General features: G+C 44.8%; 1 protein-coding gene across 3 annotated transcripts in view; it reads right to left on the bottom strand.

Moving 5' to 3' along the window:
- The window catches only part of EPS8 (EGFR pathway substrate 8, signaling adaptor), a 247,660-nt gene that overhangs the window by 19,945 nt on the left and 202,629 nt on the right, over window positions 1–25,086 (bottom strand). For all 3 annotated transcript variants that reach the window (XM_088461541.1, XM_088461543.1, XM_088461542.1), the window contains 4 exons: window positions 22,881–22,986; window positions 22,250–22,381; window positions 15,677–15,872; window positions 1,456–1,636 (listed from right to left, as the gene is read on the bottom strand). In XM_088461541.1, the coding sequence (XP_088317667.1) occupies window positions 1,456–1,636; window positions 15,677–15,872; window positions 22,250–22,381; window positions 22,881–22,986 (615 nt within the window). The remainder of the gene's footprint in view (window positions 1–1,455; window positions 1,637–15,676; window positions 15,873–22,249; window positions 22,382–22,880; window positions 22,987–25,086) is intronic.

Raw genomic sequence — 25,086 nt, 5'->3', positions numbered from 1 at the left:
ACATTCGCACTGACAAAGCCGACACACATACACTGAAAGTATATACACACATTAACAAAGCCGACACACACACTGACACAAACACACATCTCACTTAATAAAACAAATTCAGCCATATACTGTAAATACAGCTCTGGCATGGCTACTTATAGATCACCTGTCCGCCCCCACATGTAATACATTACACCCACCTGCGGCGCGGCTCTGGGAGAGAACGCTGGTCACTGACTCACCCAGCAGGCTCCGATCTCTCCCACAATGCCGGGACACCATGGGAACTGCCGCTGCACCTCCCCCTACAGCCAGCTCAGCCAGCGACCGTTCAGGTTCTTTAAAAAAAAAAATAATAATAATTTTAAGCTGCACTGTGCTGCGATGGAGTGGCGTGCAGGGAGGGTTCCTGGGTTCTCGGAACCCCCCACCCCCCTGCGTGCACGTATGACAGCTGCACCGAAGCATCTCCTACACCGGATGCTAGGACTGCCGCACACTTACCTGACATCTCCGTGCCAGACCTGCACAGGCGCTAGTGGAGCCACGCATGCCGAGAACCTCAGGGCATATACAAATGATCCTATCTCAGGTTCTCCCATCTGGCTAATACACGTTTCTAGTTGTATCACCCTGGCACAGTACCCTTCTGGTATTCTGCCAACCATTTCTTTGGTGTTACTTAGTGTATATTTATACTGGAAGTGTCTTCCACCTGATCTAATTGTATGTAACAGTTCATAATTCATAGGTTCACGATCAGCTCTTAGTGAGAAGGTCATCATCTGGATATTCCCAGTCACCTCCCAACTTCCTGCTTCATTGGAGTTGGTGATGTTTAAACATAAAAGTGTTTTATCTACCTGGTACCGGTGGAGTTTAAAATGGCGCGGTTTGGTGTTAAAAAAAAATTCCATCCAGTGTTGGATGCATCTCTCATTGACTACGGACCCACACATACAATAATCCTCAGAAGATAGACCTTCACACTGTCTCCAAGTATCCAGAATAGCAGATCTCTTAACAATTACTGTTTTCGGCCCCGGCGGAGGTAGTAGAAGTCGTGGAGGTAGTAGGAGTCGTGGTACCTGCATCTTTACCGGCACCTGGGACTGGGAGTGCCTAGGCAGTGCCGCTGTATAACAGGTGCGTCTGGATACCTGCCGCGCACCAAATAAAAAAACTAAATGCCTGTGGGCAGGGTATATAGGGAGGAGGACCAGTGCATGCTGGGAGCTGTAAACAGTTTGGTGCAATGGATCGTTTCCACTACATATCCCAAGGTAGATCCTGTGGACCCTATGGACCCTGAAGAAGTAATAACATTACAATAAGCGCTTAGGGCAGAATGTTGCTCCAGTATACAAAGTACTGTGAGGTCACTAACACCATACACTGAATAATACTCATTCTTGATATGAATGAAAGACGCCAGTGATAGAGAAAATGAATTACTACAATTACTCAGAATTGAATCCCTTTGCTTGCAGCCATGTTTTCACATCCTCTGTGGACGAGCTGTACGAGATATTGACCATTGGCGCGTTTTGTCGCGGTACTGTGAATTTCCTCTGAGCTGTGCTACGGCCGATAGTGAGTCTATGAACTAATTCATCCTGAACTTCTTCCATCTGAGATTTCCTGCCTGGAAACAGAAGAATAATGTTCAGCAATATGACAATACCTGATCATTAAATCTACAGCCAGAGGCACAATGTACCCACAATACAAAACAAAATATATACATATCTACACTGTAATGGCTCCGACCGAGAACCCTATAATACCTTATGTACGAAACTGACCTGCAAATTACAGGGAAATATTCACAGGGGTGCACGTACTGGTCATCTGTTCCTCTTAGGGGTGCACGTCCTGGTCACAGGTTCCTCTTAGGGGTGCACGTACTGGTCACATGTTCCTCTTAGGGGTGCACGTACTGGTCACAGGTTCCTCTTAGGGGTGCACGTACTGGTCACCACTATCCCGAAGAGGAACCTGTGACCAGTACGTGCACCCCTAAGAGGAACATGTGACCAGTACGTGCACCCCTAAGAGGAACCTGTGACCAGGACGTGCACCCCTAAGAGGAACAGATGACTAGTACGTACACCCCTAAGAGGAACCTGTTACCAGTACGTGCACCCCTAAGAGGAACAGATGACCAGTACGTGCACCCCAAAGAGGAATCTGTGACCAGTACGTGCACCCCTAGGAGGAACATGTGACCAGTACGTGCACCACTAAGAGGAACATGTGACCAGTACGTGCACCCCTAAGAGGATCTAGTGACCAGTACGTGCACCCCTAAGAGGATCTAGTGACCAGTACGTGCACCCCTAAGAGGATCTAGTGACCAGTACGTGCATCCCTAAGAGGAACCTGTGACCAGTACGTGCACCCCTAAGAGGAACCTGTGACCAGTACGTGCACCCCTAAGAGGAACCTGTGATCAGTACGTGCACCCCTAAGAGGAACCTGTGACCAGTACGTGCACCCCTAAGAGGAACATGTAACGAGTATGTGCACCCCTAAGAGGAACAGATGACCAGTACGTGCACCCCTAAGAGGAACACGTGACCAGTATGTCCACCCCTAAGAGGAATCTGTGACCAGTATGTGCACCGCTAAGAGGAACCTGTGACCAGTACGTGCACCCCTAAGAGGAACAGATGACCAGTACGTGCACCCCTAAGAGGAACATGTGACCAGTATGTGCACCCCTATGAGGAACATGTGACCAGTACCTGCACCGCTAAGAGGAACATGTGACCAGTACGTGCACCCCTAAGAGGAATCTGTGACCAGGACGTGCACCCCTAAGAGGAACAGATGACCAGTACGTACACCCCTAAGAGGAACCTGTTACCAGTACGTGCACCCCTAAGAGGAACCTGTGACCAGTACGTGCACCCCTAAGAGGAACCTGTGACCAGTAGGTGCACCCCTAAGAGGATCTAGTGACCAGTACGTGCACCCCTAAGAGGAACCTGTGACCAGTAGGTGCACCCCTAAGAGGAACCTGTGACCAGTAGGTGCACCCCTAAGAGGAACCTGTGACCAGTAGGTGCACCCCTAAGAGGAACCTGTCACCAGTACGTGCACCCCTAAGAGGATCTAGTGACCAGTACGTGCACCCCTAAGGGGAACATGTTACCAGTACGTGCACCCATAAAAGGAACCTGTCACCAGTATGTGCACCCCTAAGAGGAACCTGTGACCAGTACGTGCACCCTATCGATTCCTACCTATACACTCTAAAATAATTGTCGCTGTTTAGCGTTATGAGTCGCACAAGAAATAATTGCCTTCAGACTTTGATTGTGGTTCCAAAGTACACAAAGTTATTATTCAGCATAAAACATATAGTAACACGCTGTAATCTAAATACAATTAGCGCAAATAAATTATACAGACGCAAGGTACAGTCGTTACATACGCATGAGCTCTGGATCCAGATCCCGGCATCAAAGAAGAAATCTCCGTCAACAGCAAAACAAGAAGACTGAGATCCAGTTTCAGAGAGCATGCATATATACTCTAGAAGAGATAGGCAACACAATAGAGCAGGTTGGCATGATTCCATTGGTTCTTATTCCTGGTTCTTCTGTTACAGTATAGTTCATAGGTCAGTTCGTATAGACACAATCCAGCCTCCAACAGCTCTTTGTGTCCTGTTTCCTGCTGCATAATAAATCTAAGCTGGCTACATTACAGAGTACATTTTAATGTTTAACTCTCTATAGTCCATAGTTTGCAGACACATGTTGCGATCTCCTCACCGATGATACCGGAAATCTGCAAAGACACAGTGGATCAGAACGACACCAAACATGGTCTGCTTACCTTACTAAACCTTAGATATCAAATAACATTTATTTCACAACATTACGAATACTGAATAAACCTTGAATATTACACTTTAATGCTAGAGAACCTTTTTATGTAAGTGTGCAGTGTATAAGTATTGGGGTATTGAGAAAAGACGCTAGTTAGCGTTGTGCGACTAGGTGTTTGTGGAGTACACCATGGTACGTGCAGGGTTGATCATTTTATATGTTTTAGTAACTGTCTGTATTTATATAAGGAGGACTTTTAAAATCTTTCTATTGCGTGGGAATCGCACGACACTAAATAATAGCATCACCGTATGTACTTATAATGGGCGAGATTCGCTAAAAAAAAAGTGTACCCCGAGCGATCCTGGTGGGATCTAATGCTACCAAAGCTTGAAAGGCAGTTGTCTCACTAATTAACTGTGTGGCTTTATGCACGTCACCAGGTATCATATTTCTTTTGTCTCTGTGTTCATACTGTGTATGACGATATGGTGATGGTGTGTCTTTATGAATACCAAGCATTTCACCATGTGTAAGGGTCATCACCTCTGGAGGTACTCTTCCCAAATAACACAAACCTTCGGAACTCGGAGAGAGCCACTTGTACGCTTTCCTTCCACATATAAAATATACATCATCGGGGAGAACATAAGGTATAGAATGCATCATGATCATCCAACACATTTCCCTCACAAATGATCCTATCTCAGGTTCTCCCATCTGGCTAATACACGTTTCTAGTTGTATCACCCTGGCACAGTACCCTTCTGGTATTCTGCCAACCATTTATTTGGTGTTACTTAGTGTATATTTATACTGGAAGTGTCTTCCACCTGACCTAATTGTGTGTAACAGTTCATAATTCATAGGCTCACGATCAGCTCTTAGTGAGATGGTCATCATCTGGATATTCCCAGTCACCTCCCAACTTCCTGGTTCATTGGAGTTGGTGATGTTTAAACATAAAAGTGTTTTATCTACCTGGTACTGGTGGAGTTTAAAATGGCGTGGTTTGGTGTTAAAAAAATTTCCATCCAGTCTCTTCCATTATTGTAATTCTGAAATTTCAGAGACATTTAAAGGAAATGGCACTAACCCTACATTATGCTGTCCTTGGGGCACGTGGAGGCACACCCAACAGTCGGTTTGGTTTAAAATTTTGCCCACCATGGTATGATAATCCTCTGAAGGATACCCATCCCAATACTGGTTATACTTAGGTTGGCACTGTTGGATGCATATCTCATTGACTACGGACCCACACATACAATAATCCTCAGAAGATAGACCTTCACACTGTCTCCAAGTATCCAGAATAACAGATCTCTTAACAATTACTGTACTGGGTTTGGTCAGATACTCTCCCGGTAGGTTTAGCACTCCTTCTCCAGACTCCATTTCATTGATATCACCATCAGCTCCCCTCTGCCTTTCACAGAAACCAGAGATCCTGAAACAACCAAAGATGAGGACTCTGGGAGAAAACACGAAGATAAACACAGCAGACCAATCCATTGCTGAAAACACAGATCTACAAATTTCTTTAGCTCATGTATCTCACTGTAACCTTTAACCTTCCCAGAACAGACTTGCAGTTGACAGGTACGTTATCTGTCTCGATTCCACCTTGTTTCTCCACCGGTTGGTTGACCTTCTTACAGTGAGTGGAATGGACCCAGGTATCTCTCTCCGCCACCTTCAATGAAGTTGTACTCATCAGCACCTGATAGGGACCTTCCCACCAATCAGTCAAACAACCTGAATGCAAGAAATTTCTGATCATAACAAATTCTCCAGGTTCAACATCATGACAGTTTGTTTCAGGCATATCATGTGACAACAATTTCAGTTTCTGCTGTTGCTGTTTTAACTGTTTACTCATTGTTATAAGATACCTTACAGTTACATCATTGTTACTTTTCAAGTCTTCCTGTGGGCTTATAATCAAATGAGGTTGTCTACAAAACAGTATTTCAAAGGGGGACAGATTGAGAGGGGGTCTAGGGGTTGTCCTGATACTATGAAGTACAAGTGGTAGTGCTTCTGGTCAACCCAGTCCAGTGTCCGACCTGATTTTACTTAATTTGTTTTTAATAGTCCCGTTCATCCTCTCCACCTTGGCACTGGCCTGCGGTCGGTAGGGGGTATGAAGTCTACTATTAATACCCATCAGCTTACACATATTCTGGAAAATATCACCTGTGAAATGAGTACCCCTATCATTCTCAATAATTTTAGGGATACCGAATCTGCATACAAACTCCTGAACAATTTTCTTGGCAGTAAACGCAGCAGTATTAGTGGCAGCTGGGTATGCCTCAACCCAATTACAAAACACATCAGTGCACACTAATACATACTTGAGATTCCTGCAGGGTAGTAATTGGATGAAATCAATTTGTATTACCTGAAAAGGTCTGTCGGTCGGAGGAATGTGGGATGGTTCGGTAGGGATTGTTTTCCCAATGTTTTTGCTCAAGCAGGTCAGACAGGACATTGCTGTCTTTTCCGTTTGAGAAGAAAATCCCGGTGTGCACCAGTATGCTCTCACCAATTTGCACATACCTTGCTTTACCAAGTGAGTCAGACCGTGCGCTGCCTCAGCCAGGCTTGGGTAGTACGCCTTGGGGGCCACTGGCTTACCTTGTCCATCTCTCCAGAGTCCAGAAGACTCTTGCCCACATCCCTTGGACCTCCAGACTGCCTTTTCCTGAATGGAACACAAATTTTGCATCTCAATTAATTTCAGCATGTCAATTGTTTGAAAGTCATCATTAGTTCAGTTGGTACATTCATTTTTAACCCTGCTCCCTATTTTGCAGCTTCATCTACTCTGTTGTTGCCCAGTGACACCAGATCATCCTCACATGTATGGGCTTTACACTTAATTACTGCCACTGTCTTAGGCAATTGGATTGCTGTCAGTAGTCCTTTTATATGTCTGGAATGTGCAATTGGTGTGCCTGCTGCTGTCATAAATTTTCTCAGACGCCATACAGCGCCGAAATCGTATACTACCCTGAAGGCGTACCTAGAGTCAGTGTAGATATTAGCAGATTTACCTTCCGCTAATTCACATGCTCTCTTTAGTGCCACCATTTCCGTCACTTGAACAGAGTGTGGTGGGCCTAAAAGTTTGGCTTCTCTAACGTCCTCATTTACCACAGCATAACCTGCACATAATTCTCCAGTGTCAGTTTGTCTATGACAACTCCCATCCGTGTAAAATGTCACATCTACATTTTCTAAAGGTGTATCCCGTATGTCAGGTCTTGCAGTAAAGGTTTGATTCAGATATTCCATACAATCATGTGCATCAATATACCTGCAGAACTCATCTTCCGCTAGCGACTCACCTCTCTCCACCCTTTGTGCATCATGTTGCACATATGGTAAATACGTAGCTGGGTTTAACGTACTGCACCTTTTATGGTGATGTTTGCAGGTGCTATTAAGGCTAGTTCCCATTTTGTGAACCTAGCTGAGGAGACATGTCTGGTTTGGGCAGAGTTTAGCAAAGCAGATACAGCATGTGGTGTATAAACAATCATATCATGGCCTAATACTACATCCTCACTCTTACTGACCAATAGAGCAGTTGCTGCTACACTTCTTAAATACGTTGGGAGTGATCTTGCCACAGTGTCCAATTGTGCACTGTAGTATGCTAGGGGTCTACTGGTATCACCATGTTTTTGTGTAAGGACACCTGCTGCACAACCATCAGCTTCCGTACAATACAAAACAAAAGGTTTTTTATAATCAGGTATTCCCAATGCAGGTGCTCTTGTCAGACTATCCTTAAGATTAAGGAAAGCCTGCTCTGATTCCTCTGTGTGTATGACACGATCGGGCTTTGATGAAGAGACTAAGGACCTTATTCAGAGTCGGTCGTAAGCGGCCGCTCGGTCGTATGCCTAATGACCACGAAACTGAAAAAGGAAGTAATTGCACGGCCAGTCGGTTGCAACCAAAGTGACGCCCATACGTGAACAATGCACTTCCTCTAGCTAGCGAGTTATAGCAGCTAGCGATCGAGTCAATCGTTGTCAGTCATTGTCAGTCGCTGTATGTTAATTTTCTTCTGATGGTTGTGGCCGCTTTTGTTGTGAGAAATTTACACCAAAAATTAACAAAAAAATGCATAGAATAAGCCGTCCCCATGAAATATATTTATTCTTATTATTCGCTAATGCAAACGCAGCTGAATCAATTACAAGCCAATTAGCAGTGTTATTAGCTACAACAAACGATTATTAGCTGCTTGCATTGTGTGGCTCAAAATGGAAACATCACTCCTAACATCAGTAACATTCGATAGTATCGATTGTACTCTGGGGCCTGAGAGAGCACGTACCCAACCTCAAGCTGTATGATCAGCCAGGCCTCTAACCTGCTCGCAGAGTGACATTTTACTACTTCCGGCCTTCTATGTCGGTCGTAGCAGGTAATTTATGTACGCCCCTAAAACGCAATGAAAACAGTGAGGAACGCCTGCGTTTTCAGACCACCACCCACGTCAACACCCACAAACGGCCTTTCATGTCAATCAACTCTCGGAAGCCACTTCCTGCTCGTAAGCCGTAAGATCAACAACATTTTGGATCGCAAAGTCTCGTATGCACATGCGCACAACTAACCGTAAGCATGCGTGGTTTGGAAACATCGGATGTGTACGACCGAGCGGCCACTTACGACAGACTCTGAATGAGGTCCTAAGTCCTGTAATGGCAAGGCCAAAATAGGAAAACCTTGGGTCCACATTCTGCAGGATCCACACATTCCTAAGAAGGTACGAATTTGCTGTTGCTTCTGCAGTGTCATGGTCTTTATGGCTTGAGTGACATCTGTCATTTGTCAGATGTCGTAACCCCTGGGTTAGGCAATGTCCCAAGTATTTAACCCTGGACTGGCATGGTTGTAGTTTGTCCTTAGCCACCTTGTGTACTGTTTGCGAGAGATGAAGCAATAAAGTTTAGTATCATTTAAACATGACAAATGAATCAGAACATAACAATAAATCGTCCACATATTGTATTAGAACAGATCCATTGGCAGGTTGGAAAGATTGTAAACAGTCGTGCAGGGCCTGGGAGAAGATACTGGGGCTGTCTATGAAACCCTGGGGTAATTGTGTCCATGTGTATTGTACACCCCTATATGTAAAAGCGAATAGGTACTGACAGTCAGGATGAGGAGGTACAGAGAAGAAAGCAGAATGGAGGTCAATGACAGTGAAATGGGTGGCATTTGGTGGGATCTGCATAAGAATGACAGCTGGATTTGGCACTACGGGAAATTGGCTCTCTACTGCCTTATTAACTCCTCTAAGGTCTTCTACCAGCCTATAACCCCTCCCACCACTCTTCTTCACAGGAAAGATGGGACTGTTGGCTACACTTGCTGTACGGACTAAAATTCCCTGCTGTAATAACCGCTCAATTATGGTATAAACCCATAACTCTACCTCCTGTTTTAATGGGTACTGGGGAATTTTTGGAGCTTGCCTACCGCTTTTTAGATTTACCATTACGGGAGCTACATTTGCCATTAATCCGGTGTCCTGTCCATCCTTGGTCCAAAGTGAATCTGGAATTTGGGATAACATTTGATCTACCCGAGATGGATTTTTACGTGAACCGGTAGAGTGATACATTATCCTTTGGGGAGTGTCCAATATATCCCTCACCTCATGCGCAACTTTCTCTGGGATATCAAGAAATTCACCATCAGGGATACAATATATGACACATCCCATCTTACATAACAAGTCTCTGCCCAGCAGGTTAGTAGGAGTCGCTGCTGCCAGGAAGAAAAAATGCCTGGTATGCAATGGCCCGATAGTGACCTCTGTGGATTTGGTTAAAGGATAATGTTGCACTTTACCCGTTACACCCATTGCTGGTACTGTTTCGCTGGTCACCTGTAAATTATAGGGAGATTTTATCACTGATCTGGTCGCCCCTGTGTCTACAAGAAAAGGATATTTAGTACCAGCTACATCAACTATCATCACCGGTTCTTCCCTAGTACTTCCCGTTAACCTGACTATCTGTAGACTACAGGTATGACCTAACCCCTAGCATTGACTGTCACTCTCCAATACAGCATTTAAGGCTACAATTGGAGCTGGTGACTGTTGGAAATTTCCTGTACTCTGTGTATATCCCTTATGTGGATATCCAGGTACTCCCTGGTTAGGGGGTCCTACCTTCTTCACCTTGCAGTTCCTACTTACATGTCCCACTTGGTTGCAGTTAAAGCACCTTCGTGAGTGGGGTGGGTGAAAGGGTTGCTGTGTGGATTGAGCGGTAGGGAAAGATTGTGGGTGTGGATAGGAATTTTGAGGGTAATATGGTGTCTGTGGATAGTATGGGTTCTGTGGCTGTGTGTGAAAAGTGGGGTAGGGCTGTGTTTGTGGTGGTGCAGGGTTGGAGAGGACATGTAGCTGTGCAGGTACATGTGTGCCTGGTGGCTGTGATGTTACAGTCATTCCTTCTAGAGCTTGAATACTAACAGCCATTTGCTTCTCGCTCTGGGTCTCTCTCTTTTTGAGGATGTTTTTATCACGTTCAACAGCGGATTCCATGAGTGTGTCTACAGTAACTCCTCTCTAGCCAGGTAGTGAGGTCTGGACCGGGGTCTTTAGATTGTCTTTTAGACCATCCATAAGTACAGTGACAATCATTCCCCTGTGGTGAGTGCTATCTTTAATATCCTCTAACCCAGTGTCCTGGGTGATAGCCTGCAGAGCTCGGTTACAGTAATCCTCTGCAGATTAACTCTCTTTTTGTTTTGTGGTGAAAATTTTACTCCAGTTAACTACTACTGGAAAATATACACCCAATTGAGTTATTATGTGGGTAATGTTACCTTGGTTACCCTCGTCTGTTAAGGGACCATCTCCATCCAATACGCAATCCGGGACAAACTTTTTCACATCGGTATTGTGTGGAAGACAAGCCCTTAACACCACTCACCAATCTTTATTGGCTGGCTCATGAGCATTACCCAAATTTTTCAAAAATCTTTGGCATTTCGCTAATTCCTTTTCAGCGTCAGGGAATTCATTCATTATGGAATTTAGCTCAGCTTTTGTCCAAGGACAATGCATTGCTACCTCCCTTGTGGGCACTACACCGTTTATCCGCATTCCCATTTGGAACAGTTATTGTCCGGATGACCTTTGGACCTTGTTACCTGGCTGGGGATTTAGTCTATTACTGCTACGTATGTGGTTAACAACTTCCTCTACGGGTGCAGTGGATGTTAACACTTCCTGTACTATCACTGATGAAGATGGGGCCACCACTTGTGCTTGTTGTGATGGAGCATCTAACATGTGTACAGCATGGGAAATGGCAGACATAACAACAGGTTCATCATCCACATCATAAACATTTTCTTTGTGATTACTCAGAGAGGGTACATGTCACTTGTTACAGTTTTATGGGTTTTTACATCGACTGTACCTACACCTCCATAGGACGGTGGTGGTGCGCGTGAACCACTGGCAGTACCTTACGCAACGCTACCTTGCTGCATGTGCACGCTATTTCGCGGCACGCATGCACCGCAGTTTAGCGCTGCGTGTGCACTCTGCTGTAACGTGCTCGTGACGCTAGTTTGCGTCGCGTGCACACCTTTAAGAAACGCATCCCCCTCACGCTGCCACAACCTTAAACACTTGTTATATTTTACCTTTTTCATTGGAGAATGCACCATACAGATGTGATCTCGGACATTGTTCAATACATTCTTATCACAGCTGCCAATTCTGGGGAAAGGTCTGGCACTCTTCATTGTCATTTTAAACCATACATCACAGTACCTAGTTGCATAAGCACCGTACTTAGTATGCATAATATGCCTCGCCGACCCAAGCGGCGCTTCCAACAGCAGCACATCATCTAACATCTCTACCGTTTGCTTGGCCCCCATTCTGGGAGAACCCTAAGCTTTTCAATGGAGATTTAGACTGGTGGAAGACAATCAAGATACTCTCACTTACCTGTGGACGATAGTAACAGGATGCACCCACACACCTATGGAAGAATAACCAGGCTGCTTCCACGCACCTAATCCCTTTTTGACTTTCAACTGCTAGCATGTAGGCATTCCAATAACACCCTTTTCAATGATTTTGTCCACCCTCTGCTCAGTTCACAATCACAATTTGCCACAACTGTGCGGTTCAATTACAATACTCAAATAACCCTAACTGATCACTGAATACTGCAATCACACTGAGAGGCGAAACTACAACAACTACACCTGATTATGTGTATAGACTGCGTATCTACTACCGAGCCACTAGGCCGACACCAGGCGCCTAGCACTTAAGGGTCCTACGATACCCTTAACTAGGGAACATGTTACCCCTACCAACAAATGTTCACTGGTACACACCCTTTTCCTGCGCAGAAAAATACACGTTTTCCCAGACTCTGGCAACACTGATCAAGATATTTACAACAATGCTATCTATTAATATCACAATGCAATCTCAACGCCTTTGTTTGAAACACGTGGCAGCAATACAGGAAATACGTATACGCTATTGTGCGACTTGTCGCATACACAATAATGCGACTGCTACACACAACTTATTATTACCCTTACAATATTGTGCGACTTCCCCTTTTAACATAAAATTCTATCAACGAAGGAAAACAAACTTTTTCCTCCCTTGTCCCTGGATTCTAATCAGCGCTCCTTGAACTCACACAATAACGGGTAGCGGGCTCTCAGCAACAAAGTGGTAGCAGATTTTCGAAGGCACAATGCGTTCTTTCCTGCGTATGGCGCCTCCACCCTTTTGCTGAGAGATCACTGATCGAGTGTTACAGTATGACTGGTAGCGTGATTTCACACTGCGAGCCCCCAACTATCGATTCCTACCTATTGATTCACCCCTAAAAGGAACCTGTGACCAGTACGTGCACCCTATCGATTCCTACCTATCGATTCCTACCTACCTAAACACTCTAAAATAATTGTCGCTGTTTAGCGTTATGAGTCGCACAAGAAATAATTGCCTTCAGACTTTGATTGTGGTTCCAAAGTACACAAAGTTATTATTCAACATAAAACATATAGTAACACGCTGTGATCTAAATACAATTAGCGCAAATAAATTATACAGACCCAAGGTACAGTCGTTACATACGCATGAGCTCTGGATCCAGATCCCGGCATCAAAGAAGAAATCTCCGTCAACAGCAAAACAAGAAGACTGAGATCCAGTTTCAGAGAGCATGCATATATACTCTAGCAGAGATAGGCAACACAATAGAACATGTTGGCATGATTCCATTGGTGGTTCTTCCTGGTTCTTCTGTTACAGTATAGTTCATAGGTCAGTTCGTATAGACACAATCCAGCCTTCAACAGCTCTTTGTGTCCTGTTTCCCGCTGCATAATAAATCTAAGCTGGCTACATTACAGAGTACATTTTAATGTCTAACTCTCTATGGTCCATAGTTTGCAGACACATGTTGCGATCTTCTCACCGATGGTACCGGAAATCTGCAAAGACACAGTGGATCAGTACAACACCAAACACTGTCTGCTTACCATGTACTAAACGTTAGATATCAAATTACATTCATTTCACAACATTACTGATAATGAATAAACCTTGAATATTACACTTTAATGCTAGGAAACCTTTTTATGTAAGTGTGCAGTGTGTAAGTATTGGGGTATTGAGAAAAGACGCTAGTTAGCGTTGTGCGACTACGTGTTTGTGGAGTACACCATGGTACGTGTTTTGCAGGGTTGATCATTTTATATGTTTTAGTGACAGTCTGTATTTAATGAGGACTTTTAACATCTTTCTAATGCGTGGGAATCGAACGACGCTAAATAATAGCATCACCGTATGTACTTATAATAAGCGAGATTCGCTAAAATGGCGCCGGGCGGCCATTCACAAAATGGCGTCTCATTGCCATTCGCAAAATGGCGTAGTGCAGATTTAATTTTAAACCGATTCTGTCTCAGCCAATTATCCGGCTTCGACAACCCCTAAGAGGAACCTGTGACCAGTACGTGCATCCCTAAAAGGAACCTGTGACCAGCATGTGCACCCCTAAGAGGAACAGGAACTGGAGACCAGTAAGTGCACCCCTAAAAGGAATTGGTGAGCAGTAAGAGCAACCATAAGAGGAACCGGTGATCTGTATGTGCACCCCTAAGAGGAACCGGTGACCTGTATGTGCACCCCTAAGAGGAACCGGTGACCTGTATGTGCACCCCTAAGAGGAACCGGTGACCTGTATGTGCACCCCTAAGAGGAAACGGTGACCTGTATGTGCACCCCTAAGAGGAACCGGTGACCTGTATGTGCACCCCTAAGAGGAACCGGTGACCTGTATGTGCACCCCTAAGAGGAACCGGTGGACCTGTATGTGCACCCCTAAGAGGAACCGGTGGACCTGTATGTGCACCCCTAAGAGGAACCGGTGACCTGTATGTACACCCCTAAGAGGAACAGGAACTGGCGACCAGTAAGAGTACCCCTAAGAAAAACTGGTGACCAGTACGTGCACCCATAAGAGGAACTGGAGACCAGTAAGTGCACCCCTAAGAGTAACCGGTGACCTGTATGTGCACTACCAAGAGCAATCCCTGACGAGTAAGAGCACCACTAAGTGGAATCAGTGACCAATAAGAGCACCTAGAAGAGTAATAGGAACAGGTGACCAGTAAGTGCACCCCTAAAAGGAATTGGTGAGCAGTAAGAGCAACCATAAGAGGAACCGGTGATCTGTATGTGCACCCCTAAGAGGAACCGGTGACCTGTATGTGCACCCCTAAGAGGAACCGGTGACCTGTATGTGCACCCCTAAGAGGAACCGGTGACCTGTATGTGCACCCCTAAGAGGAACCGGTGACCTGTATGTGCACCCCTAAGAGGAACCGGTGACCTGTATGTGCACCCCTAAGAGGAACCGGTGGACCTGTATGTGCACCCCTAAGAGGAACCGGTGGACCTGTATGTGCACCCCTAAGAGGAACCGGTGACCTGTATGTACACCCCTAAGAGGAACAGGAACTGGCGACCAGTAAGAGTACCCCTAAGAAAAACTGGTGACCAGTACGTGCACCCATAAGAGGAACTGGAGACCAGTAAGTGCACCCCTAAGAGTAACCGGTGACCTGTATGTGCACTACCAAGAGCAATCCCTGACGAGTAAGAGCACCACTAAGTGGAATCAGTGACCAGTAAGAGCACCTAGAAGAGTAATAGGAACAGGTGACCAGTAAGAGCACCCCTAAGAGGAACTGGTGACCAGTAAGTGTACCCCTAAGTGGAAATGGTGACCAGTACGTGCACCCTTATGAGAGGCAGGAACTGGTGACCAGTAAGTGCACCCAGAAGAGGAACAGGAACTGGTGACAAGAGCACCCCCCTAAGAGGAATCGATGACCAGTAAGAGTACCCAAGAAAAATCGGTGACATTGAGTGCACCCCTAAGAGGAATTGGTGACCAGTAAGTGCACCCCTAAGAACAACTGGTGACCAGTAGGGGCACCCCTAAGTGGAACTGGTGATGCATTCAGACTCTACCACCTGAGATTCTACTGAATTATTTGTTCACACTTTGTGGACGATTTGAAATTGCATTTACAGGACAGCTGCATTGCGTGCTGGGAAATAAATCTTTGTCCATATTCGGCTGCACCAGCCCTACCCACCCGCCTGTGATAGTAGCTGTCATCACTATCAGCTGAACTTGCATCAGATTTGTCCTTGCTGAAATCAGAGATCATTAGGAGCCAGGTAGATCCACATCACATGATTATCGACAGCTATAACATAACTTCCAGTAACCACTCACGGTCAGTAGGTTTGGTTCCCTGGTGGTCTCGCACACAACTGCCCCCGCTGTCACTGGACGTGCTGCTCTGGCGACTGACCAGGTTTCCTGATGGATACGACTTAGAAATGGGTATTGAGATTACAGGGGGGGCAGGCATAGGGTTCAGAGGAGGGCTGGGAACTATGTGCTTTGGGGTTGACTCTGATTTTTGTTTCTAGAAAGGAAGAAATTATTGTATTAGACAATGTGCATAATTCTACAAATGTTATCTCAATACTCCATCTGGTTTAGGCAGAGACTAAAGAAAGAGACGAAGCTTGTTAATATGATAGATAATGATGAGATACTGAAATAATAAAATCCACGCTGCAGTCAGACCTCTGTTAGATGTTTGGTGATTGTTGACATTACAAATATCAGTCTCCATGGTCTCTACAGGAGCCGTACACAGCTACCAGTCTCACCGGTTATATATCTGGTCCTAATCATCCCATTATCCTGGTTCAGTCCCCATATACAATATCATCAGCTACTGGTCTCTACAGGAGCCGTACACAGCTGCCAGTCTCACCGGTTATATCTCTGCTCCTAATCACCCCATTATCCAGGCACAGTCTCCATATACAGTATCATCAGCTACTGCCAGTCTCACCGGTTATATCTCTGGTCCTAATCACCCCATTATCCTGGCTCAGTCTCCATATACAGTATCATCAGCTACTGGTCTCTACAGGAGCTGTACACAGCTGCCAGTCTCACCGGTTATATCTCTGCTCCTAATCACCCCATTATCCTGGCTCAGTCTCCATATACAGTATCATCAGCTACTGGTCTCTACAGGAGCCGTACACAGCTGCCAGTCTCACCGGTTAGATCTCTGGTCCTAATCATCCCATTATCCTGGCTCAGTCTCCATATACAGTATCATCAGCTACTAGTCTCTACAGGAGCCGTACACAGCTGCCAGTCTCACCAGTTATATCTCTGGTCCTAATCATCCCATTATCCTGGCTCAGTCTCCATATACAGTATCATCAGCTACTGGTCTCTACACGAGCCGTACACAGCTACCAGTCTCACCGGTTATATCTCTGGTCCTAATCACCCCATTATCCTGGCTCAGTCTCCATATACAGTATCATCAGCTACTGGTCTCTACAGGAGCCGTACACAGCTACCAGTCTCACCGGTTATATATCTGGTCCTAATCATCCCATTATCCTGGCACAGTCTCCATATACAGTATCATCAGCTACTGGTCTCTACAGGAGCCGTACACAGCTGCCAGTCTCACCAGTTATATCTCTGCTCCTAATCACCCCATTATCCTGGCTCAGTCTCCATATACAGTATCATCAGCTACTGGTCTCTACAGGAGCCGTACACAGCTGCCAGTCTCACCGGTTAGATCTCTGGTCCTAATCATCCCATTATCCTGGCTCAGTCTCCATATACAGTATCATCAGCTATTGGTCTCTACAGGAGCCGTACACAGCTGCCAGTCTCACCAGTTATATCTCTGGTCCTAATCATCCCATTATCCTGGCTCAGTCTCCATATACAGTATCATCAGCTACTGGTATCTACAGGAGCCGTACACAGCTGCCAGTCTCACCGGTTATATCTCTGCTCCTAATCACCCCATTATCCTGGCACAGACTCCATATACAGTATCATCAGCTACTGGTCTCTACAGGAGCCGTACACAGCTACCAGTCTCACCGGTTATATCTCTGCTCCTAATCACCCCATTATCCTGGCTCAGTCTCCATATACAGTATCATCAGCTACTGGTCTCTACAGGAGCCGTACACAGCTGCCAGTCTCACCGGTTATATCTCTGCTCCTAATCACCCCATTATCCTGGCTCAGTCTCCATATACAGTATCATCAGCTACTGGTCTCTACAGGAGCCGTACACAGCTGCCAGTCTCACCGGTTATATATCTGGTCCTAATCATCCCATTATCCTGGCTCAGTCTCCATATACAGTATCATCAGCTACTGGTATCTACAGGAGCCGTACACAGCTGCCAGTCTCTCCGGTTATATCTCTGGTCCTAATCACCCCATTATCCTGGCTCAGTCTCCATATACAGTATCATCAGCTACTGGTATCTACAGGAGCCGTACACAGCTGCCAGTCTCACCGGTTATATCTCTGGTCCTAATCATCCCATTATCCTGGCTCAGTCTCCATATACAGTATCATCAGCTACTGGTCTCTACAGGAGCCGTACACAGCTGCCAGTCTCACCGGTTATATCTCTGGTCCTAATCACCCCATTATCCTGGCTCAGTCTCCATATACAGTATCATCAGCTACTGGTCTCTACAGGAGCCGTACACAGCTGCCAGTCTCACCGGTTATATCTCTGGTCCTAATCACCCCATTATCCTGGCACAGTCTCCATATACAGTATCATCAGCTACTGGTCTCTACAGGAGCCGTACACAGCTGCCAGTCTCACCGGTTATATATCTGGTCCTAATCATCCCATTATCCTGGCTCAGTCTCCATATACAGTATCATCAGCTACTGGTCTCTACAGGAGCCGTACACAGCTACCAGTCTCACCGGTTATATATCTGGTCCTAATCATCCCATTATCCTGGCTCAGTCCCCATATACAGTATCATCAGCTACTGGTCTCTACAGGAGCCGTACACAGCTGCCAGTCTCACCGGTTATATATCTGGTCCTAATCATCCCATTATCCTGGCTCAGTCCCCATATACAATATCATCAGCTACTGGTATCTACAGGAGCCGTACACAGCTGCCAGTCTCACCGGTTATATCTCTGGTCCTAATCATCCCATTATCCTGGCTCAGTCTCCATATACAGTATCATCAGCTACTGGTCTCTACAGGAGCCGTACACAGCTGCCAGTCTCACCGGTTATATCTCTGGTCCTAATCACCCCATTATCCTGGCTCAGTCTCCATATACAGTATCATCAGCTACTGGTCTCTACAGGAGCCGTACACAGCTGCCAGTCTCACCGGTTATATATCTGGTCCTAATCATCCCATTATCCTGGCTCAGTCTCCATATACAGTATCATCAGCTACTGGTCTCTACAGGAGCCGTACACAGCTGCCAGTCTCACTGATTTGAGCATATTAATTGAGATGAGGCCATTACACATAGGAGAGTACCATGGTTGCATGTTTAATTTAGAACAAAGAAACAAGGACACACTGACAGGAGAAAAAGTTGTTCAACATGAAGGAAGAGGATCCATTCTAAAAGAAAGTTTTTGAAAATAATTTTCAAAGTATAATAAACTTTCATTCAAACATTGCTGAAATAAAATGGTGGGAGGTCTCTCTGCTGTACATGGAGTTATAGCCGCCATAAATATGGGGGCAGAGTTTACAATACAGCCAAAAATTCTAAATTCCTGGGCTTGATCCTTAATCTAATGGGTTTGGCTGATCTAAAAGATTACCACAGAAATGCGTCTGAATGTAATTAGCGCACTTAAATGGCCGCCCTTCCATTAGTAACGCCAACACAGAGACTCCGCACTCAGCATTTTCTAAGTAGAGATAAGAGGGGAAATGTGGAAAGGAGCCAGCACCAGTGGGGACGGATGACATAACGCCCTACATAAGAGCAGAGGCCTCTTCCATTGTATGGTCCCATCACTAAAGAAACAACAAAGTCTTTCACTTATAGGAAAATAATAAGAGTTAGGAAACCGGAAGTAACCGTCCCTCATTCACATACACCATGCAGAGTAAGAACATGCAGTTACCTCCGACAGCTCTCCCAGCAATTGCTGTTAGTAAAGCAAAGACACATAATAAGCCATTGTATACTTTATATTATAACACGATGACACAGCACACAGTCACCAAGCAGGAAAGGGTTAAAAAGTGCATGAGAAGCTGCATTTTACAGACAGGGGTGATTTGCTCATCCCCCTCTACTTCTAGTAACTCAGCCTGGAGCCCCTATCTACCACTTATCCAAGCCCAGAACATGAATACATTTCCAAACCCAATGATACTGCAAATCCATATATGTAATACAAACGGTCTCTCATAGCTGGATGAGGACAACCAAACCGATAGCATTTTCTATACAACCTTATTATCCACCAAATGGAGCAAAAATAAATGTACAAACATTCTCTAGGAGTGGACAAAGTTCAGCAGCTTGGCTTTGGGTCCCTCTCTGTACTGTGTAGGCATATCCCCAACCACTTCTATGGGGTCTTATCCCTCTCGCCAACCCTGTTCATGCTCAGTCTCAAAATCACTCGGCCTTCTCCCTGGGACCCTGCCTCCACCACCCACTCTTCCCAGGCTTTTCTCATCCATAAGCGGGCTGAAGTTCTGTACCATCATATGGATACAGGTAGGGGCACTGTCATCAAATAGGTACAGTATATCCAAGTGTCAGTCCTAGCGAGCGGCTCTATCATATGGGTACAATATACCCACAGGGGCAGTACCATCATCGTAAATTATAAATGGAGATGTCCCTTTGCTCCATTACTGCATTATGTCACTGAGAAGTATACAGTGTCAACTGAGCAAAACCTGCAATGCGCCCAGTGTTAGGTGATTTACGGTGCAGTCATGTAATTACACTTCTGTTGGGTATCACAGATTGGATGGGTAATAAGAGAGGGAGCAGGGGATGATATAACAATACTTAGATAATGGTAGATGATGGGCTAGCAGCGACTTACAGATGACTATATGGTGCAGTCATGTAATTACACTTCTGTTGGGTATCACATATTGGATGGGTAATGAGAGGGAGCAGGGGATGATATAACAATGCTTAGATAATGGTAGATGATGGGCTAGCAGTGACTTACAGATGACTATATGGTGCAGTCATGTAATTACACTTCTGTTGGGTATCACATATTGGATGGGTAATGAGAGGGAGCAGGGGATGATAGAACAATACTTAGATAATGGTAGATGATGGGCTAGCAGTGACTTACAGATGACTATATGGTGCAGTCATAATGTCAACAACAGAAAGTCAAAAATTTATGTCCACGTTACTTTGAATAGCAAAAGGCATACCTAAATGGTTTGTTGACATTTCATCAGTGTCAACATGAGCATGTTTGTCTACATTCTCATGTCAACATGGTCACTGTCAACCTATTGTACCGAACCCCTCACTATTCTTAATGTAAGGACCACAAGGGGCATCATTAATGACTTGGGCATTGTAAGAATCTCCTTTATCTCACTACAGACCACAGGAGCGACACACAAACTAAGAGCAGTCACCTCCACTCACTCTAGTACATGCAGAGAGGTCTGGAACCCGCCAATCGAGCGGCACACAGCAACCATACTGTACCTTGAAGATTTCAAATTCCTTCTTTGGCATCAAAAGCTGCCACATGACAAATGTATAGAGAGTAAATCTTCAGTCGTGTGTAATGGTCTCACTCAGGATACAGCAGCTGCACTAACAAGTTATTCACTGTATAACTACATAAAAGCCTAATATTGTAGTAGCACATACAGAAACAGTACACTGGGGATTTAGGCCATTCCAATGAACGGAATAAGGATCTGTCAAGTTCAGTTTTAAAGAAATAATTAGGACATTAAGTCAGGTTTTTGCTTCTAAAAAAACAGTTCTATCCAGTTACCCGGAATCAAAATTGCTAATTATCCATCTGTATGACTGAACATGGGCACACGTGATGTGGCCCGGGCTATATATGTCTGACACACCATGTGAGGTGCCATGTCTGCATATACAGAGACAACAGAGATCTAGCCGTTGTTCAGTGATCTACTAGCTACAGGCAGTACATAGAGACCCAGCGGAGGTGGCTCTCAGCCTACTAGTTATGGGCAATGTACAGAGACACAGCCAACATGTGCACAGTTCCATCCCAGCAGTGCTGGGAATGGCAGGAATGATGTGTGCCCCATTACAGCAGGCTGGGCTGGGAATGGCAGGAATGATGTGTGTCCCATTACAGCAGGCAAGGCTGGGAATGGCAGGAATGATGTGTGTCCCATTACAGCAGGCAAGGCTGGGAATGGCAGGAATGATGTGTGCCCCATTACAGCAGGCAAGGCTGGGAATGGAAGGAATGATGTGTGCCCCATTACAGCAGGCAGGGATGGGAAAGGCAGGAATGATGTGTGCCCCATTACAGCAAGCAGGGCTGGGAATGGCAGGAATGATGTGTGCCCCATTACAGCAGGCAGGGCTAGTAATGGCAGGAATGATGTGTGCCCCATTACAGCAAGCAGGGCTGGGAATGGCAGGAATGATGTGTGCCCCATTACAGCAGGCAGGGCTAGTAATGGCAGGAACGATGTGTGCCCCATTACAGCAAGCAGGGCTGGGAATGGCAGGAATGATGTGTGCCCCATTACAGCAGGCAGGGATGGGAATGGCAGGAATGCAGGAGGTTAAAGTACAGCATCATTTAGATAACAAATTAAGGAGTTAAACCATAAATAACTATTTGCCACAAACCAAACGCCCTTTAATAAAATGACACATTGTAGAGATAAAATAGTACAAATTACAATTTAGTGTAATGTATTTATTGTTGCAGAGTATTGAATAAGATGGGCGTATACCTGAATTGTCTGGCTATAAACGGGTTCTGAGCGATCCTCAGCTTTCATTACTCCAAGGATATTGTTTGGCACAAAACCAGAAGATCCGCTGGAATTCCGAACCTTCCACCACTGTTTCTGGTCATCCACAACCTAAATCAGACATATATACGAACAGCTTCACACGTCATCATTTACAATCAATTAGATAAAAGAATGCAAAAAAAAAAGGACCTGCAAGAAAGCCAAAAGGACCAACTTTCATTTACAGACTGCAAAGATACTAGAATGGTCCTAAAAAATGGTGTTAAACCATTCAGTGACTTCCTCTATCTAGAAGGAAACAATTGTCCTTATACTGCAAGATTTTCTTTATCTGAAGCCAATTTTGATCGATCATCTTAGTGACAAAATTATATAAAAACTTTGGCTGTGATACCGGCCCTTAATTCAAACGCTTTGTCATACTAAGAAGCTGCTTTTATCTGGGGAGGCGCCTCAGACAGGACAGCCCGGATATCCTCATGTTCTGGGCAAAGGCAGGGGTCCTGGATCCTATAAGCACCAATAGGACTATAACTTCACAATCAACCCTTCCTAAAATCAGCCACTCTCTCTCCTGCCTTCCAGGCACCCAGAGCTCAGCCATTACCTCCACAATGTCATCTTTCAGGACGGACAGCTCGTTGAGATTCCTGGCCACAAAGTCGTACTTGCATATGGCATATTTGTTGGCTTTGCTTTCTGCCTCAGGTTTCCTATTGTAGAAAGAACACATACAAGTGAGGGGTATTTAGGATAAATGGCTTTGGTCTTCTCAGTGAACCTGCAGCACTTCGTGTGGGTAGTCTATCACTGGTCCTAGAACACATTAGGAAATTGTACAGAAATATCAATACAGATACAAGATGCGATAGAGATACATGGAATGTCCGGGATCTATCCATGGGAATGGCTCCACTGTGCACCAACTGGGTTTTCTATCACTTCTTAAGTGGGCCGTGCCAACAGATAACATAAAGGCTGGCACAATTACTGTATATACACAGCATGGGCATATGCTTACACCAGATGTAATATCTCAGAGCTTCATAAATATGTGTTGCACAGTTCCCATCAGACCAATAGTACAAAGTGTCTTCTGTCCAAAAAAGACTATTATTGTTCCAGGCTTATTATATAGTCAGATTTCATGATCACCATGATTAGTGGAAAGTAACAGTATTGGTTCATTACACAATGCAGTCAGATTAAAATGACACAATATTCATTGAATAATAAAAAAGATTTGCCATGTTTAAGAAAGCTGGAAAACCGATTCTCTCCACTACAATGTTCATGGCTAATGCAAGATGGTCTATCCAGGTAAGGGCAGGCCAGTACTGCGAGTCTACACATTTATTACAGCTGGTAGAGGGTACAGTGTTTATAGATCCTATATTCTCCTACAGGAAACCTCTAACGAGATGTGACATTATCATTTAGCTTCTACAAGTCTCCCAAACCTTTCATAACAATGTCAGCTGCAGAAAAGCTCCTCAGCCCATCTCAGAATTGTTCTTTTATTAGAAGAACCTGGAAGTGAATCTGCTGCAATCCCGATACTCAGATCCTCGTTCTCCTTTGCATTATCTCACCTCCATCAGTAGACTGCGCGCATAGAAATCAGGAACCGGAGACTGTCACCTCCTCCATCGCTACCAACAAAGCTGTCCTACATCTCATACAGAGCCCCAGACATTATCTGTGGCTATGAGACAGCCCAAAATACGGTATATAGTCAGGATACCGGCGGTCAAAATGCCGACCGCCAGAATCCGACACTGAAAGCCCAGCATGGGACTAAAGATAGGCGTCTATATACCGACGCCTATAATCCAACCTCATTTGGATAAAAGCTCAACAATGTAACAAAATAACATTTATCTCTTGATTGTATTACACAAATATATGGGAAACATTTGAGGTATGACATCCAGCTGTGTGGTTAGTACAAACATTTCTGTAGACGTGGACACATTGGTCCTTTCTGTGGTTAGTCAGTGGTCCAGAACCACAGCAGACTTTTTACATGTGATTTTTGGAAGAAAACAGTCACCAATTATTGTGCTGTAGTAAATAAAGTTTACCTGAAATCACTCATTTTGGTCAGACAAGCTGGCGAATAGAAAAAGATTGCATTGGAAGCACCTGGTGTACATGCTGGGTAATTACTGGCTGCTCTGTATGTAGCCCACACATGCTGTACAGCTTTATTATTACACTGCAATCACATACATGTATTATGTGTATACAGGGTAATTACTGGCTGCTCTGTATGTAGCCCACACATGCTGTACAGCTTTATTATTACACTGCAATCACATACATGTATTATGTGTATACAGGGTAAGTACTGGCTGCTCTGTATGTATCCCACACATGCTGTACAGCTTTATTATTACACTGCAATCACATACATGTATTATGTGTATACAGGGTAATTACTGGCTGCTCTGTATGTATCCCACACATGCTGTACAGCTTTATTATTACACTGCAATCACATACATGTATTATGTGTATACAGGGTAATTACTGGCTGCTCTGTATGTATCCCACACATGCTGTACAGCTTTATTATTACACTGCAATCACATACATGTATTATGTGTACATACAGGGTAATTACTGGCTAGTCTGTATGTATCCCACACATGCTGTACAGCTTTATTATTACACTGCAGGGGGCACATACATGTATTATGTGTACATGCAGGGTAATTACTGGCTGCTCTGTATGTATCACACACATGCTGTACAGCTTTATTATTACACTGCAGGGGGCACATACATGTATTATGTGTACATGCAGGGTA

The sequence above is a fragment of the Taudactylus pleione genome, unplaced genomic scaffold (assembly GCF_031769625.1).
Source record: "Taudactylus pleione unplaced genomic scaffold, aTauple2 ptg001061l, whole genome shotgun sequence".
In the NCBI taxonomy this organism is placed as follows: domain Eukaryota; kingdom Metazoa; phylum Chordata; class Amphibia; order Anura; family Myobatrachidae; genus Taudactylus; species Taudactylus pleione.
The sequence above is the reverse complement of the archived record's forward strand: the minus strand, read 5'-3'. Positions and strand labels throughout refer to the sequence as shown.